The 16316-nt window shown below is 51.4% G+C and overlaps 8 protein-coding genes across 8 annotated transcripts; 3 read left to right on the top strand and 5 right to left on the bottom strand.

Moving 5' to 3' along the window:
* Positions 1-286: 286 nt before the first annotated feature.
* On the top strand, positions 287-2729 carry BKA58DRAFT_305057 (tRNA synthetases class I (C) catalytic domain-containing protein; the record flags this gene model as incomplete). Its single annotated transcript, XM_046167042.1, has 2 exons — positions 287-1860; positions 1910-2729. The coding sequence occupies 2 exons, from the start codon at positions 287-289 to the stop codon at positions 2727-2729; spliced, it is 2394 nt and encodes a 797-aa protein (XP_046030578.1).
* Positions 2730-2906: 177 nt separating this feature from the next.
* On the bottom strand, positions 2907-4455 carry BKA58DRAFT_6708 (uncharacterized protein). The gene is made up of 2 exons (XM_046175701.1): positions 3406-4455; positions 2907-3355 (listed from the first exon to the last, which is right to left on the bottom strand). The coding sequence occupies exons 1-2, from the start codon at positions 4249-4251 to the stop codon at positions 3023-3025; spliced, it is 1179 nt and encodes a 392-aa protein (XP_046030577.1). The 5' UTR covers positions 4252-4455; the 3' UTR covers positions 2907-3022.
* BKA58DRAFT_372008 (uncharacterized protein) lies at positions 4310-5103 on the bottom strand. Its single transcript, XM_046169089.1, has 3 exons — positions 4776-5103; positions 4671-4724; positions 4310-4617 (listed from the first exon to the last, which is right to left on the bottom strand). Exons 1-3 carry the CDS (start codon positions 4830-4832, stop codon positions 4408-4410), a joined length of 321 nt encoding a protein of 106 aa, XP_046030576.1. The 5' UTR covers positions 4833-5103; the 3' UTR covers positions 4310-4407.
* Positions 5104-5134: 31 nt separating this feature from the next.
* BKA58DRAFT_372007 (uncharacterized protein) lies at positions 5135-6920 on the top strand. Its single transcript, XM_046169088.1, has 3 exons — positions 5135-5590; positions 5653-5858; positions 5909-6920. The coding sequence occupies exons 1-3, from the start codon at positions 5327-5329 to the stop codon at positions 6675-6677; spliced, it is 1239 nt and encodes a 412-aa protein (XP_046030575.1). The 5' UTR covers positions 5135-5326; the 3' UTR covers positions 6678-6920.
* Positions 6921-8818: 1898 nt separating this feature from the next.
* On the top strand, positions 8819-10577 carry BKA58DRAFT_6639 (major facilitator superfamily domain-containing protein). The gene has a single exon (XM_046175688.1). It carries the CDS (start codon positions 9102-9104, stop codon positions 10545-10547), a length of 1446 nt encoding a protein of 481 aa, XP_046030574.1. The 5' UTR covers positions 8819-9101; the 3' UTR covers positions 10548-10577.
* Positions 10578-11546, bottom strand: BKA58DRAFT_6638 (uncharacterized protein). Its single transcript, XM_046175687.1, has one exon. It carries the CDS (start codon positions 11511-11513, stop codon positions 10608-10610), a length of 906 nt encoding a protein of 301 aa, XP_046030573.1. The 5' UTR covers positions 11514-11546; the 3' UTR covers positions 10578-10607.
* A 430-nt stretch (positions 11547-11976) lies between these two features.
* Positions 11977-15223, bottom strand: BKA58DRAFT_396065 (uncharacterized protein; the record flags this gene model as incomplete). Its single annotated transcript, XM_046171338.1, has 3 exons — positions 11977-12132; positions 12212-12987; positions 13084-15223. The coding sequence occupies 3 exons, from the start codon at positions 15221-15223 to the stop codon at positions 11977-11979; spliced, it is 3072 nt and encodes a 1023-aa protein (XP_046030572.1).
* Positions 15224-15526: 303 nt separating this feature from the next.
* BKA58DRAFT_304856 (uncharacterized protein) lies at positions 15527-16248 on the bottom strand (the record flags this gene model as incomplete). The annotated part of the gene is made up of 2 exons (XM_046167033.1): positions 15527-15979; positions 16060-16248. 2 exons carry the CDS (start codon positions 16246-16248, stop codon positions 15527-15529), a joined length of 642 nt encoding a protein of 213 aa, XP_046030571.1.
* Between the last annotated feature and the right edge of the window lie 68 nt (positions 16249-16316).

Here is a 16316-nt window from a genome sequence, read left to right as displayed (position 1 = left end):
AAGCCCTCACTGACAGGGATTCTTATTGCTCACTCAGAGACCACCAACAGAACGTGACGAGAACATCACTTACTGACTCACCGTAAGCGGCTTCCCAACTTACACCTGGCCTGACTACTAGCACTGTTCTCCGTCACTCCTTACAGTCCTATTTCCCGCCACATTGATGGTACTTGCTTTCCGGTCTTTGTCCCGCACCGTCAAATCGCCTTCCCCACTTCTTCTTCCGAAAACCAACTGCACTTGGATACATCGGAGTCAGATATCGCCAAGATTAACAGCCAACATGGCGACACCAGCGCGCACACAGCCTCCATGGAAGGAACCAAAAGGATCAAGCCCAGCAAAATTGAAAGTCTGGAATTCTTTGACTAGATCAAAGAATGACTTCATACCCATCGATCCCGAAGGCAAAGAAGTCAAATGGTACAGCTGCGGTCCTACCGTCTACGACGATGCACACTTGGGCCATGCTCGAAACTACGTCACAAACGACATTCTGCGGAGAATTCTGGCCCACTACTACGGTTACAGGCTGAAGTTCGTTCAGAACATCACAGACGTTGACGACAAGATCATCCTGCGCGGGCGCCAACAATATCTTCTTGCCAAGTTCAAGGCCGATAACCCAGCAGTAACGGATGAAGTTGTCAACACTACCATCAAAGCCTTTGACGCATATGTCAAGAAGAACCTCCCCCTGCTCAGTGAGGATGTCAACATCGGTAGCTTCAACAGCGATTCTGCGGAGAAGTATGCCAATGTCATCCAAGGCAAGTCCGTCGACGGTGTCGGTCCACCGGGCGACAAGGAAGCGAAGATCAAGATGCATCTCCGGACGGCCAGCACAGCGGTCACATCATTGTTGGCTCCATCGAAAACAACTCCTGAAGACGTAGAGGTTTTCTACGCTGGCGCTGAGGACGTACTGTTACCTTACCTCGACTCACTGTATGGCTCAGCCATTGATGCCAGCGACCACTCGGTTTTCACTTCACTCACCAAGAAGTACGAAGCGCGCTTCAACGAAGACATGCGAGCACTCAACGTGCTGGATCCGGATGTCGTCACTCGCGTGACTGAGTACGGCGATGACATCGTCGCCTTCGTAGACAAGATAATCAAAAACGGCATGGCATATAGCACATCGGATGGATCTGTTTACTTCGACATCGAGAGCTTCGAGAAGAGAAAGGGCAACCATTACGCACGCTTGGAGCCATGGAACAGAGGCGACACAAACCTGCAAGCAGATGGCGAAGGTGCTCTGTCAACCGTAAAGACTTCTGAAAAGCGCAATGACTCCGACTTCGCACTCTGGAAGTCATCAAAACCGGGAGAGCCAGCATGGAAGAGCCCGTGGGGTCCTGGTCGACCGGGCTGGCACATTGAGTGCTCCGTTATGGCTTCTGCCGTTCTAGGCGAACAGATGGACATACACAGCGGAGGTATCGATCTTTGCTTCCCGCACCACGACAACGAACTAGCACAGTCAGAAGCCTACTGGCAAAAGGAAGGTGGTGCGCAGTGGGTGAACTATTTCCTCCATATGGGCCATCTGTCTATATCAGGATCCAAGATGTCAAAGAGCTTGAAGAATTTCACCACAATTCGCGAAGCCTTGAGCCGCGGTGATTGGAATGCACGGAGTTTGCGCATCATCTTCCTTCTTGGAGGCTGGCATGACGGCATCGAAATCACACCAGACATGCGAAAGTCGGGTTCATCATGGGAGAGCTATGTTACCAACTTCTTCTACAAGATTCGAGATCTTGAAGTACATCCAAACATCAGTTCGACCGGTGCTGAAGACGAGAAAGTGAAGCAGTCTTTCGAATCTGCGAAGGAGAAAGTACACAAGTAAGACACAAGAACATGGGCATCAATAATTCTACTAATGTAACATCAGTGCACTAGCCGACTCCTTCGACACACCTACTGCTATGCGTGCGATTTCCAGTCTCATCACCGAATACAACTCAGCCGACAAGGCAGGACTTTCTGATGATGTCTCATTCGACGTCGCTCGTTACATTACTCGCATGGTCCGGATATTCGGTCTGGACGGTTCAGCCGACCCCTGGGACGGTGGAATCGGCTGGGCTGGCATTGACATTCCTTCAGCCGCAAAAGAGCACGTATACGCAGTTTCCCGTGAACGTGATCAAGTACGGCAGCATGCCATCGCCGGCGATCTCAGCGAGAACTTAGACTCCATCATCGCCCAGCACACTCCCGCGAAGCAACAAGACATAGAAGCAGTCCCATACGCCGAAGTGCTTTCCACATTCCAACAGTCTCTACAAGACCTCGCCAAGAAGCAAGCACCAGCAAAGGACTATCTCGACCTGTGCGACCAGCTTCGCGACACGCACCTCTGGGATCTCGGCATCTACCTCGAAGATCGCGAGAACGCGCCTGCCATGGTCCGCCCAGTCGATGCCGAACTGCAAGCCGCTCGTTCTCAGAAAGAGGAAATCGCTCGTCAGAAAGCCGAAGCCAAGCTCAAGCGCGAACGCGAGGAGGCGGAAAAGAAGGCCAAGCTTGCGGAGCAAGCGAAGATTAACCCCAAGGACATGTTCAGGACTGAGGAATACAGTGCGTGGGATGAGGATGGTCTTCCGACCAAGGATAAGGATGGCGCAGATGTGGCTAAGGGGAGGGTGAAGAAGCTCAAGAAAGAGTGGGAGAAGCAGAAGAAGTTGTTTGAGGAGCACTTGAAGGCATAAACTGATGGTCTTTGAAGCACGTTGGGCTTGTATAAAATAGGCTCGCGAAGCATTTGAGGCATGTTGAGCCTTTGAGGTGTTTGGTATAGTTCTTAACACCCGTTCTTTCCTCATCTGTCCTCCTCTCGGTCCTCCTGGCCGGCACCAACACTTATGCATTCCCCATCGTGAGGCCCAGGAAACCCGCTCCAAAGATCTCTTCTCTTGATGACTTCGCTGCCTACGGCGCCGTCCATAGGGGTGGGGTCTATGGTCCAGCATTCGGTGCGCATACGCATACCACCACTACGCAGTCAATTGAAGTTAGTGGACCCAACAAAAACCACCAAGACGGCACAATACGCTGCAGCTGCAGCAAACAACTCATGCCTCTTCGCCTTCGTGAGCAGCGACATAGCTGCAGCAAACAGCAGCGTGAAAACCATCAAAATTCCAATAGCCGCAAATACGCACTCCGTCGTCTTGATAGTGGAGAGACGATACATCGCCAACACTGGAGCTACCAGTAGCAAGAAAAGTGCAATAGTAATGAAGAGATTGACCAGCGTCGACACCCTCGAAGGAGCAAAGTAGTAATTCCTCTTGTCCGTGGATTTGCGCCTCTGATCATCGGTCCGGAAGAGCCGCTACTAGTTATAAGTAAAGCGCGGAAACCCGAGATGTATAGATTACTCACCTGAATGAGTGGGCAATCCATCTTATGCAACATCGCTTCGACCATACCGTCGAAACCCGCCCACTCCCTCCCATGTCTGAGCGTTACGATATCCTCTTTCCAGAGTATGTAATCTTGCTCCTCGTCTACGAGGGGCGCAATATTGTGGAACCAGTTCCTCACGCTTCGGTAATCACGCTCGGTCGGTCGTTGGAAAGAGACGAGCTCTCTTGCTTTGATCAGTAGCTCGTCATATTGGTTCACTTTGATTCTCAGTTCCTCTAGGATATCTTCTCGCGTTCGAACTTCGTCTTCGTCTCCGTCTTCTTTTGCTTCTTCTTTCTCTTGTCTGCAGGCTGCGACGTCGAGATCCCAGGACCGCAGGCGCTTCTTAGAGGCCTCGGGAAGGGTGTCGTGGAAGCGGTCAATGTCGTCTAGCTCGGCTTCGAGCATCTGAATGCTGGCTTGGAGGCTTAGGAGGAGGCGTGCATGGACGTTGCTGAAGCCACGGTAGAGCATGAAGTTTTGTTCACTTGAATTGAAGGCTGCGAGCCGTGCGTAGCCGTTCGGACATTTTTCGAGTGTTCGTACTTTGGTTGGATACGGGCCTGACCCACCGGGTGAGAAGGTAGGCCCATCATCTTCTTCATCATCTTTGTCCTCGCCAACAGCAGGCTCAGGCTTAGCCTGCTGTTCTACATCGGCTGGCTTCTCTCTCGGTAGCAACAGTCCGAAGCTGTTTGCTACGTGTCGCAGCGAGTTTAGAGTTGTACTGGAACGGAGAGTGGATGATGAAGACGCATTGGAGTACCGTGCACAAGGGCTGGAGAACTCCTTCTCAACCGGTGATGCTGGAGGAGAAGTCATGATGGAAGGGTTTGGGGCATGAAGATATTACCAGACGATAGAAGACATGAGAAAGGTCTTTAACAGACGAAAATAGTTGACATTCTCAGCTGGGAACTAAATATCGATGTGCTTCTTCACCGGTCAAGCCTCGTTCCATTGATTGGTTCAGGTGTCTCATTTGATCACATAGACTTCGGTCTCAGGAAACCACTTCCCGTTCCTGTAGAGCTTTGTGGTATCGTCCTTTGTCTCAGTCAATTGATACTCCATCTTCGAGTTCGAGGTCTTCCGGCTAAACGCAACATAAAGCTTCTTCCTCTTTTGCTTGCTCTCGATGACTTCTGTGATCTGGACATTCTTTCCCGTAACATATTTTGCGACGATCTGCGACCAATCAGCATTTAGGCTTATTTGACAGGGGCGTGCATGGCGCTTACTTCAGCCCCCTTCCCTTTCACTACCCCTGCGCGCTCCCTCGCAACCTTTCCTGTCTGTCCATGGTTAGTGCGCAACACACAACATACTGGTAGATAGGGCCATACCTGCTGTTGGTCATCGATATGCTCCTTCGGCGTTGTCTGTCGTCCTTCGTCGGTCATGACTGCGAGTAAGAAGAGTCGGAGATGGGCCTGGCTGTCAGCCTTTCATATCAGGCTGAGTCAAGGCTTTTAACGCCCTCTCCATCTTCAGCTGAAGGCCACTCGCTGCCGCAATAGTGGGCGAGGTGCAGCGTGCCGGTGAGCCATCATTGCTTTTCTCGCAGGCAGCAGTTTGTCTGATGTTACTGATCGTTCGCCTATCCTAACCCCACCAATAATCGCGTAACACTAGGCGTTCTACGAGGCGGAGTCCGAGAAGCATTGGCCCTTTGGAGCGTGGAGGACCTTCCGCGTGATCGTGTGGCTAGTATTACCTGCATGCTGGCTAATCAATATATTCAGTGGCTGACAGGCATGATGGGGCAGCGGACAAGCACAGCCTCAGGTTCGCGGCTGAAAATGTGTGTAACAAGGCTAGATATGCGAACGTGTAGCACGTTCGTCAACAGGAGTCAACCCTGATCACCATTCGCACTTCCCTTTATTCTCGCATCATGGCATCGCCAATTTGTTGCGACGTACCCAACCCGCTGTCACCTATATCATCGGTGAACGACACTAGCTCCCTTCCTTCGCCGTTGAGCCTTAACCCTGGAGAAATTCGCTCTGCTCGAGATGATCAGCATGAAGCGAAACTTCAACAATGCTGGGACAAGTCAATCGCAAAGCATCTGGATCTGCCAGATGGATACCGCAATGTACATGTTTTGGTGATCAAATGGCAAGATGCGATAGATCAGCTGAACGTGCGGCAAGAGGTATGGAAATAACCTTTCGTCTGATTGTCTTGGTGTTGCAATACTAACTCTACACCCACTAGGTCGACGACCTGACGAATGTCTTCAAAAAGGTCTTCAATTACGAAGTAACCGAGCTACAACTAGAAGAGAAGAACCCGCAAGTCCAGCTTGAGCTTGAGATATATCGCTGGGTGTACGAGCACGATGACCCCAACAACCTACTTGTAGTATACTACGCCGGTCATGGTGTTTACGACAAGGCTCTCAAGGTCCTTGAGTTCTCACCGTACATATCCCAACGCAAAATCCAAGGCGCTTAGCTAACAGCAATGCCAGGACTGACGATGTAGAAAATGACCTTCGAGCAATCTGGAACGAAGCTGAGAGGACCCTAATTGAGAAAGTCAAAGCCAACGTCCTCACTATCATGGACTGCTGCTACGCCAGCGACCTTCTCCGCAACGTCCCCGAGCACGGTCGAACATTCGAGATGATAGCCGCCTCAGATATTGGCGCGCCCACCCCTGAGCCCGGCGAGAACTCTTTCACTCGCTGCCTCATTAGACATCTGAAGGTATTAGCCGTGGAAAGCTCCGGTAACTATGGCAGTTACTTTGACACCCACGATCTTGTCGAGCGCATGGCAAAGGAACGTTTTGACTCACCTCCGAGACTATGGCGGCGGATCCCAGGCAGTAGCCGACACATTGAGTTGAGGAAGCTCAAGCCAAAGAATGAGCGTCCGACGCAGAAATCTAGCATATCGTCCCACGCACGCTTTCTGCATCTGGGGTTTGCGCTGAAACATGAAACCATTGACGAGTCGCAGATCCGATACTTGACGAAGGAGCTTCCGGCCTTATTCTCGAGTAAAGGGCTACCATTGGTCAACATCAAGTGGCTGGGATGTAGGAAAGAGGGCAAACCAACGCTTAAGGATATCGCACACTTCGTATCGAAGAATCGGAGAGAGCTTTCTGCTGTTACGCCGCCACCTTCAGGGAGGAAGAGAAGTGCTGATAAGGCGGATTTGGACGAGTCTATATCGGATCGACGGTGGTCCAAGCAACCGATGTTGAACACACATGCCTCTCTGGGGGAGTAGATGTCACACTCGAACGTTAATCCTCTTGTATACCATATTCTATGAATAACGCCACCTAATTACCTGCTGTCTCGAATAGTTAGGAAGCTACTGTGTATCAGCCTGTAGAAATTACCTTCTTCGCATATTTGCTCTTCCTTTATCTCGTTCCCTCCTCCACGCGCTACGGTAATTCTCTCCGTTATTCATCTACTTGCAGTCTTCATCACCGAATAGAGTCAATGAATAATCATTGGAAGTTCCCCCAGGCCACGACGGTGAGTCGAAACGGTTCGGGTCATTCGTCGTCGCGCTTCCGTCGTCCCAGTGAGAGTCGCTCGAGTAGAGTTACACAGACTGTCTGACCCTTCAGTATGGTTCTCGAGCATGTAAAAGATTACCTGATGGTGAAGTAGTGCGGCTTATCGCAGTTCTGTGATGGCGGCTGATCTATTGCACCCGGTGGAGCGTAATGTTCACAATTGCGGGTTTCGACTTGCTCCATACTCATTACCAAAACCCGACCTTGATCTTGCTTCTGTCCGAGAGCGTCCTTGATTTTTTAGGAGCGTGTGAAGGTATGAGATACCGTGGAGTAGCTGGTGATGTCGAAAGTACATTAGGATAGGCGTATTGCGCCGACTTAGACAGATCGGGTATGCGTCTACTGCTCCGTTGAGTTAGCATAGTCAGTCTATTGGAAATGTAGCTTGATAGCTGCCAAATTCCGCGATATTTCCCTCTGGCGTCATCTAGAGGTTCGTGATGATGGACCGTGGAACTGAACTCGGTAAGAGAAGGGTCCGAAAAGACCCTATTAAGCCATGCTTACAGTTACATTCTCGCATCAGACTGTCTTCCGGGAGCCTTCGACAGTTGCCCTTAGTTGTCATAATGAACCCACCGAAAGACACAAAGCCTTGCGCGTTCCCCGTCGTCACGAAGTCCCTGCCATCGCTTCGATCCAATTCTTCCACCAAACTCTCTTTGTTCCATTCGTTTGTTTCAGATTTAGCGACTTTTTGTTCTACACTCCCATATAACAGCTTTCCTCCACATCAATCGGAACAGCTGTATCCACGATATGTCATCCATCACAGACAGTCCATGTCGCGAAACACCGTTCCGCCTGATCCACCGCAACACCATCCAAGCTTCTGTCAATGTACTCGAGAAATCGAATAAACGCATTAGAAAATGCAGCGTGCAATAATCAATGTTTGAGCGAAGGCCAATGGCCCGTTATCATTGAAATTGGATCAGAAGTCGACCGAGAGTTTCTCACTATGTTGAAAGAGGCTCGTAGGTGGCTACCAAAAGTGGTAAGATACGTCGAATCATTGCGAAGTCTCACTGGTTATTTGGAGCCGTTTCTTGTCTTCAAATCTTCCCACCTGTAAACCACATAGGATGGTCGGGTTGTCAACAGAGAGCTGATCACTTTACGCGACAACTGCATATATGATGCTGGCAGTCTTTTATTGCGCCCATATGACGTCTCCGCTCATTATGCTCGCCAGAGCCTTCCCAATTTCAACGAGATGTGCAACATCGCGGAATGGATGTGCGAGGATTCCGAGCAATGCCTGTACAAGAAACGTTTCGACGCGTCACCTATTACGAGCTGAATTGTGTCCTCCAAAGATACTATCGAGAACGGCGATGTGCCGGTCCAGACTGATGCGCAGTCTCTAGCTGGTGTGTAGAGTCTTGTTCCTGCTTATTATCTAGGTATGCTTGCTGATGCACGAGTTAGATAGCGATGCCATTCTGACGCCATCCACGACGCGCACTTCTTCTTCCCATTCTACGGAGAGACGTTTGCACTGTCATATGCCACGTTCCATTCCGTAGCGACATTGCGACGTGGATGATAAAGCGGTGAGGATGGTGGCGAAAGCACGTCTGATTGAGGTTACCATATGTCCTGGTCGCCAAAGCCGACAGAGTCTAGTTCCTAGCTCCAAGGGCGCAATTATACGAAATGATCACGAAAGTCAAGTTTCTCTTATATCATGATGTAGATTGTAGTGTCGTGCGGCAATACTTGATGAGACCCATAGGGCGCGCTTTGAAGATCGACGACACGGCCACCAGATCCGCTTAGCGTAAAGCTTACCAATGCGGTGATAACGCCGAATTTTTGGGGAAGCAGCCACAAGCTTTCCCCATATTCCCAGGCAAAGCTTCGCAATTGGACATCCTGCGTGCAGTATGCATACAGATTCAACAACCAAGCTCAAGATGGTATCGGATCTCAACTAGCCTCCGCGGCCGGCGAGTGGGGACGATGAGTCGAAAAGATGGTTGACCGTCGGATAAAACACCGAAGGATGCGCTTCTTTCCAATACCCACCCACCAGCCACACCACTTCTTGGAAGCTGTTCTCTTCTGCCTTCCTGATCATCTCAGCCCGCTGACAACATCCCTTCCGATCCATTGAGATGAGTGCCAATCGCGATGTGGAGAAAGGTACAATATCGGAGTTCGGAGAAGCGGACACCGAACGCCATCATGACGCATCGTACGCCTCAATAAGAGTTCCATCAAGACCAGCATCCCGGTGCGAAGAAGAGGAGATCGAAAGGATACCAACACACGCCTCCCAGACCTCTCGTACGAAGAAGTCGGTGATCGGCCTGGCCAAGACTATCACCGCTCGTTCGAATGCATCCGTCATCGACCCTGGACCACCGCCCGATGGGGGCACCAAAGCCTGGGTACAGGCGTTCATGGGCCACTTTGTTATATTCAACACGTGGGGTATGATTGCGACATTCGGCGTCTTCCAACAATATTACACGCTCGACCTAGGTCTTGAACCATCAGCAGTCTCGTGGATTGGAAGCTTCCAGATGCTCGGCCACTTCTCGCTGGGCATGTTGACCGGGCGTCTTTTCGATGCGGGATACTTTTACTGGTCTGTGATCCCTGGGATGCTCATCTCATGCCTCGGCATGTTCATGACCAGTCTATGTACGAGGTACTGGCAAATTTTCCTTGCACAGGGTGTCATGAATGGAGTCGGAAACGGGATGCAGTTTGCGCCCGTCCTGGGACTTGTCAGCACATACTTTGCCAGGAATCGGAGTGTCGCACTCGCAATCATGGCTAGTGGTAGTGCGACGGGTGGACTTGTCTACCCAACGATCGCACGACAATTGGTTCCCCGGATCGGTTTCCCGTGGACTGTCAGGGTGATGGCTTTCATGATGTTAGCTGTGGGGATATGTTACAGCTCGCTGTTGAAACCACGATTACCTCCGAGGAAGTCTGGCCCAGTGCTCGAACTCAGCGCATTCAAAGAAATGCCGTATAGTGTATTCTTGCTCGGAGTTTTCCTCATCGCCCTCGGGCAGTACTTCGCCTTCTACTACATCTCGTCGTTCGCGATCGACATTCTTGATCTACCATATGGCACCTCCATCAACATTCTGCTAGTACTGAACGGTGTCGGTGTCCTTGGCCGTATCGTACCCTCCTTTTTCGCCGACAAGTATACCGGGCCGTACAACATCCTGATACCCTTTTGCTTTGTCTCCGCTTTTGTACTGTATTTCTGGCCTCTGGTTAATAGCGAGCCTAGCCTTTACGCTTGGGCGGTGTGCTATGGTTTCTTCGTCTCGGGGTTCCAGGGTATCTTCCCGGCTGTGATGACTACGTTGACAAAGGATATGAGTAAGGTAGGCACGAGGAACGGTCAAGGTCTTGCTATCGTAGGGATGGGTACTTTTATCGGCCCACCAATCGCAGGAGCGTTGATACAAAGTAATGGCGGCGGTTATCTCAGTGCGCAGATCTTCGCGGGAACTGCAGTATTGTTGGGCAGTTGTATATTGGTAGTGGGTCGGTGGAGTATCACAGGGTTGAACCTGAGGGTACGAGTATAGAGTAGCAGACGAAGCGACGCAAGCTATAACAACGCATTTTCAACCAGTCTCGCCGTCATCCTAAAACGCGCGTCTTGTCCTTCGAAGCCTTGGAGCAGCAATACCTCTCGACATCTTCTTCCCACCGCCAATCGGTATATACGTCCCATTCAATCCACACCCAAAATTCTCACACGTCGAAATAGTATGCACATACCGAATCTTCCCCTTCTCGACGCGGAAAGTATGGCTATCAGGCGCCGGCGTCTCACTCGCCCTGTCCAAGCCCGGAAACCCCACATAGATATTCACACTCCCCATCTCGACATCGACCACGTACCGGCGATCCTGCACATAAACCGTACTCGGCAGACCCAGAGAGCATGTCTCGCCATTCGTCATACTCGTATCAGTATACGCACCTCCCTCGAGCCTGGCACAAGGCGTACTAAACGGAATAGTAACATTCACGTTACCAAAGCGATCGAAATACGCATCACCAGCCGCCTTGATAACCTCGCGGGTATCCTGATCCGCAAGCGGAATAGGCGACCAATTCTGCATGCCATTCCAATATGCTGTACCAGTAGCATTGAACAACCAATCCCCCTCATCACTAACCAGCGTCTCCATCTTGGTCACAAACTTGCCGTTTCCCTCCACGCGCACGCCGAGAACATACGGATGGCTTGACTCTGCCACGATGATCTCGGTGAACGCGCTACAGAGATACGGGTCTAGAAAGACGCGCGAATTGGTGCTGTTGAGGGGCGTGTTGATGATGGATGTTGCAGCGGAGAGATTTGCGGGCTTGAAGTTCTCTGTGTAGGTGAAGTTTTGGAGCATGTAGTTTGTGAGGAGTGTGGAGTTGCCGATGGTTTGGGCGGAGAGGTAGAGGGATGTGAAGGCCGCGAGGAATTCCCGCTCGCAGGCACTCATTGCGAGGGGGAGGAGCGCTGTGGCGCTGAGGAGGGTTGAAGGGCGCATTATGAGGGACAGAGGCTCCTGGAATACAGTACCAGTGCAGAGTTGAAGGGGGATAGTGGTGGTATCTGTCGCATATCCTCCAGCTTTATGGAATCACAACAACTCTTCAGCTACCTGAACTGCCGTTGAAGATAATCTGGGCTAGCATACTCGAACATGGGTGGGTTGCGTATGGATCTGCATGAACGTTAATTTACGAATAGAGTGTGGGGCTGGTCGGCATCGCGAACAACTCTCGGTCTACCACACGTCCACATCAAACTAGTTTGCAGCTCACCTTAGGTAAAACCCCTGGTGCGAGGGGATACCAAGTGCCTAAAATGCCTTACATATCTCTAGAGGTTAATGCTGGGGTTGATGATATCACTGCAGGGTGAGGGACAAGGTTACAAATATTTTACACGTTCATGGCAATAAGCAGCGCACCTATCCGAACTACCCATTTTAATGCAAAACTCGCCTATCACAAACATCCTTTAGCCTTGTAAGTCGATGACCCTTTACCGTGATCTCGTCCATATGTACGATCCCGTATCCAAGAAAAAGACAAATAAAGCAAGGCCATCGCACGGACAATCATTCGTGAGTCCATAGGGTAGGAGACAGAAGCCTCCACACCCTGAAAGACGTCAAGCCAAAAAGGATAACAAGACCATGCATCACCAGTCACCATGCGTCTCCTCGTGGGCCGGACTGACCGGACTCATCGGAGAGACCATCGGGCGAACGTAAGAGGGGTAGATATAGTCCACATCAAGGAAATCTGCAGCGGGAGGAGCCCGCCGTGGACATGGGCTGCGGCTGCGGCTGCGACTGGTAGCACGTGGGGCCTTGGTGGCACGCTCAGGCTTCTCACCGACTGGCTGGTCGACTTCACCCTCGCAGTGCATATCCTTGGCGAGATCGAAAGCGTCTTGAAGGCCGATCTTGTCGCTGAGACCTTTCTCTTGAGCCCACTTCCAGATCTTCTTCATTTCAATGCTGCCATCGATGATCTCTTTCTCGGGACCGGAGACGTTGCTGCTGTCGATGGGGATGTGAATAGTCTTGTCGCCAGCTTCGACGGTGGCCCAATAAGTGACGGTATAGTCAGTAGATGCAGGAGCTTCTGGTTCGGGGGCGTTATTGGGGTCGTCACGGTTGCTAATGGAAGCCCATGCGTCGTCTCCTGAGCTCTGTGGATCTGGTTCAGGAGATCCCCAATTACCAGGCGGGGAGTCGGGGTTTGTCAGCCAAGCAGGATGATCATACTCCCATGCGCAACTTGACGAAGGCATTCCAAACAGATCGGCCCAGGGATCGCGTGAACCACCATGGTCGCCGCTGATGGCAGAGGGGGCTGCACGAACAGCGTCCGTCTTGTCCTTGGCCTTGTCCTGCTGCTTCTTGAATTTGTCTTCCTTTGTGGAGCTTGCCTTGCCTTCTGGAGGTCGAAGGACCTCGAAACGGTCCTTGCACTCTTTCACGGTCATACCTAAGGCTCCAGCGATAGCAGTCCATGTGATCTTGGCGTCTTCAGTCATTCATCGGATGAGCTTTTCGTCCATTTCCTCAGTCCAGGGTGACGCACATGAAGAAGAAAGCTCGCAACAGTCGATCTCATTCTGGTACTGGGTAACGGTGGCAAAAGCCTGGTACAGCTGTGTTTCTAGTTGGAACATAGCTGAGGCTGGCCCGTGCTGTTTCAGCTTTGGCCTAACGCTCTTCATCAGTGTGGCTTGGTCCACAGAGCTGTAGACTTCCAGACCGAGCAATTTATAGGCATCTCGCACACTCATCCTTGCTCCGGTAGGCTCGTCACCACTGACGCTTGCGGGTGCCTTCTCGATTGAGCAAATCCGCAATTCTGAGAAGTCCACATCATTCACTTGCTCAACCGGACGATCAGCTGCTTCAAATCCGCCATTCTCAAGTGGTGCGAGCCAGACCCTCAGCATCTGTCGGATATGATCAAGACTGCGGGCGTTGCGGTATATGGAGACAGCAGCAACCAGATTTGCGCCACACATACGAAGGATCTCGAAGGCTTCATCGCGCCAGAAGGCATTGGCAGTAAAGTCCAGAAACTCGTCCACCATAGCGTCGTCCGGTGCGGGGGTGCTGTCAGCAGAAGCAAAGCCACTAGCGGTCTCGACGTCAGAAGACTTCTTCGATTGATCACTCTTACGGACGTTTGGAACCGGACCGGCGTCGGAGTCACCGTACTCTTCTATGACGTATTCGAGACCATCTGGGTATAAACAAGCCTGCTTCTTGTATTTCGCAACAGTCGGAACAAATTGACGCGGCTCCAAAGTAGTAGCTTCCGTAGTCGCATCGCCGTTCTTGACCTCAACACAGTCATCTTCGATGTCGAACTCGATATCGGAAATGTCGGAATTATCAAGAAGATCTAGAAGATGTATGGTTGAGATACCCTCGTTAGGGATGGGATAGCGCGAGATACCTTCGTTGGGGATAGGATATTCCACATTGCAAACTTGACCTGTGGAGGCACCCGAATGGGTCTCTAGCAATGACTGGCTGGATGCGTTCTTCTTCGGGTGAACGCGTTTTGGATGTGAATGAACAGCCTCAGACTGCTGGGCTGCAGGGCCGCTGGACAAAGGAAGTTCAAGTTGAGCAGCAAGGTTGTCGGCGGTCAACTTATCTTGTTCGCGAATTTGGCGGTGGACGTCCTCAAAAGTCCTGAGCTCAGGAGGCGCTGGCCTAGATGCCCTGCTTACAACACGAGCACGAATCGATCCCGAGGATGGCGTAGTGTTCGGGACAAAAGTATTCTCGTCTGCCGAACGGAGATTTGGTCGCTTTGCAATAGGACTGTTGCCATCGTCGTCTCCAGACTTGAGCTTAACAGTGTTCCACTTCTTCTTCAGGGACTGCTCTTCACCCTGATCATCAAGGCGTGCAGTAGAAGGGGCAACCTTGACTTCTGGCGAGCGAGGAGCAGCAGTGTCGTTATTCGATAGTGACTGTGTCTCAACCTGGTGTCGGTAGTTCCTGTAGTAGTCCAATGGAGTATAACTGAGCATGCCTTCTGCGACATCATAGGGGCAGTTGATCGTTGAACGGAAGTTGTTGGTAGCCGGGAAGCGACTGACGGCCGAAGGGACAGCCCTGACCATTTTCTGGGCCATGTCAAAAGAGCTCTTCATTGCCGTCTCGTAAGGGCCGACAATCGCTTGGACTACCGCATCATCCTCGTTGTGGCCTTGTGCGACGTCTCCAGCGGGACCTTGCTCATTGCGTTCTTCGCTTTCATTACTGAAGGCGTCCGGCGCGGGGTCGTGGATGTTGTCTTTACTAGGTTGACCTTCCAGAGCTTGCTCATACTCAGCGTTGAGTTCTTCGAGGCGGACTTCGAGTTGAGCGAAAGCCTCATCGTCGTGGTCGAACGCAAGCTGGGATGCCGCACACATATTTGCCTCTTCAGTGATCTGCTCGAGCGATCGAAAACCAATGGTGTTGACCTCGAGAGACATACTGCTAGAAGGCGATAAGTACTCGTCAGAGATTGGCGGAGTGTGAGCAGCGGCGCTGAGGTGATCGTCGCTGTCGCTCTCACTGAACGAGCCCGGAATACTCATCGGATTGGCTCGGCCTGGACGTCCATGTTGGGGGATCCGAAGCATCGTTAGTGGAGTGGCTGTCTGTTGTAGTTTCTTGATTGTGAATTTAATGGATTGTTTGGGATCAGGGTACCGCGGCATTGTCGAGGTGTACGGTGGAGGAAATGGGCTAGGCGGAGAGGAGTCTGTTTATATGCCCTTAGTGCGCCAAAGCTCGGACGCGGATCTGGGTGAGAGCAGGTGATATTGCTCAGAGAGAAGAGGTGAAAGACCGGACGTATCTGGACAATGAAGTAGTCGGCAAGGCAGACGCGGAGATGTGGTAAGGGTTGGGTGAGTACGAGAGCAGGCGGTGGTGACGCAGATAGCCGAACTGCTCGAATGAATGCAACGCCAGTGTACCTGAGTCGTCCAAGACAAGCTGAATGGCGTTGTCATATCCCCTCACTCAAGCAATGGTCTCCTCTCTGCGTCCCTCGTATTCCACCAAAAATAGCCTCTCTTACGCGTCCCTTCGTCCACCTCTTCGACCTCGAATTCTTTCTGCTCGCCGTTCACCCTTCGCCACCACTTCCCCCAACTTTCACTTCTTCTGACCCATACCTCTTCAGTTCCATCCTCATAGAGCGCGTGGCCGCCTCTACTCGCCTTCGCACCCAGCCCAACCCACTTGATACATTTTGCGAGACTATAAAGTACTAGAACGCCAAAGAGTGTACAGAATATCGTTACGATTGATGTCAAGAAAGTGATCGTGGATACTTGACAGCCTAACCCCGAGGTACGCAGCTCAAAGCGCTCTGACGGCAAAGCGCATATCGAGTCGTAGCGAATGGGTGAAAGGAGAGGGAAAGCTTTTGACAAAGCATCCGTAGGTAACGGAAGGCACGTCGAGGACTGTTGAACAGATTCAGTAATAGTTCACGGTATCTTAGGGATGAATGCAAGAGACGACTATTGAGGAGATGTAAACATACAATCGCACACCACCCGCAATGGCCTTCACTCCGATGACAATCTCCACAGTCATCATAGCCCCAGCACTCTAACAATCGTCCCCAATCATCTTTGGGGCTACTTTGAAACCGCTGGTGGATCAGTTCTGTCACGTTTTTCGACGCGTCATCGTCGCGCTTGGCAGAGGTGGTTGGGCAGTTGGATGGCATCATGTACGTGCGAAGCAGCCAAGAAGTATACAACACCCAAGCCACGTAGAATTGAGGAATGCTACGCG

The sequence above is a fragment of the Alternaria rosae genome (assembly GCF_020736505.1).
Source record: "Alternaria rosae strain MPI-PUGE-AT-0040 chromosome Unknown BKA58scaffold_1, whole genome shotgun sequence".
In the NCBI taxonomy this organism is placed as follows: Eukaryota; Fungi; Ascomycota; class Dothideomycetes; order Pleosporales; family Pleosporaceae; genus Alternaria; species Alternaria rosae.
Note: the sequence above shows the minus strand (reverse complement) of the source record. Positions and strands in the feature narration are given on the sequence as shown.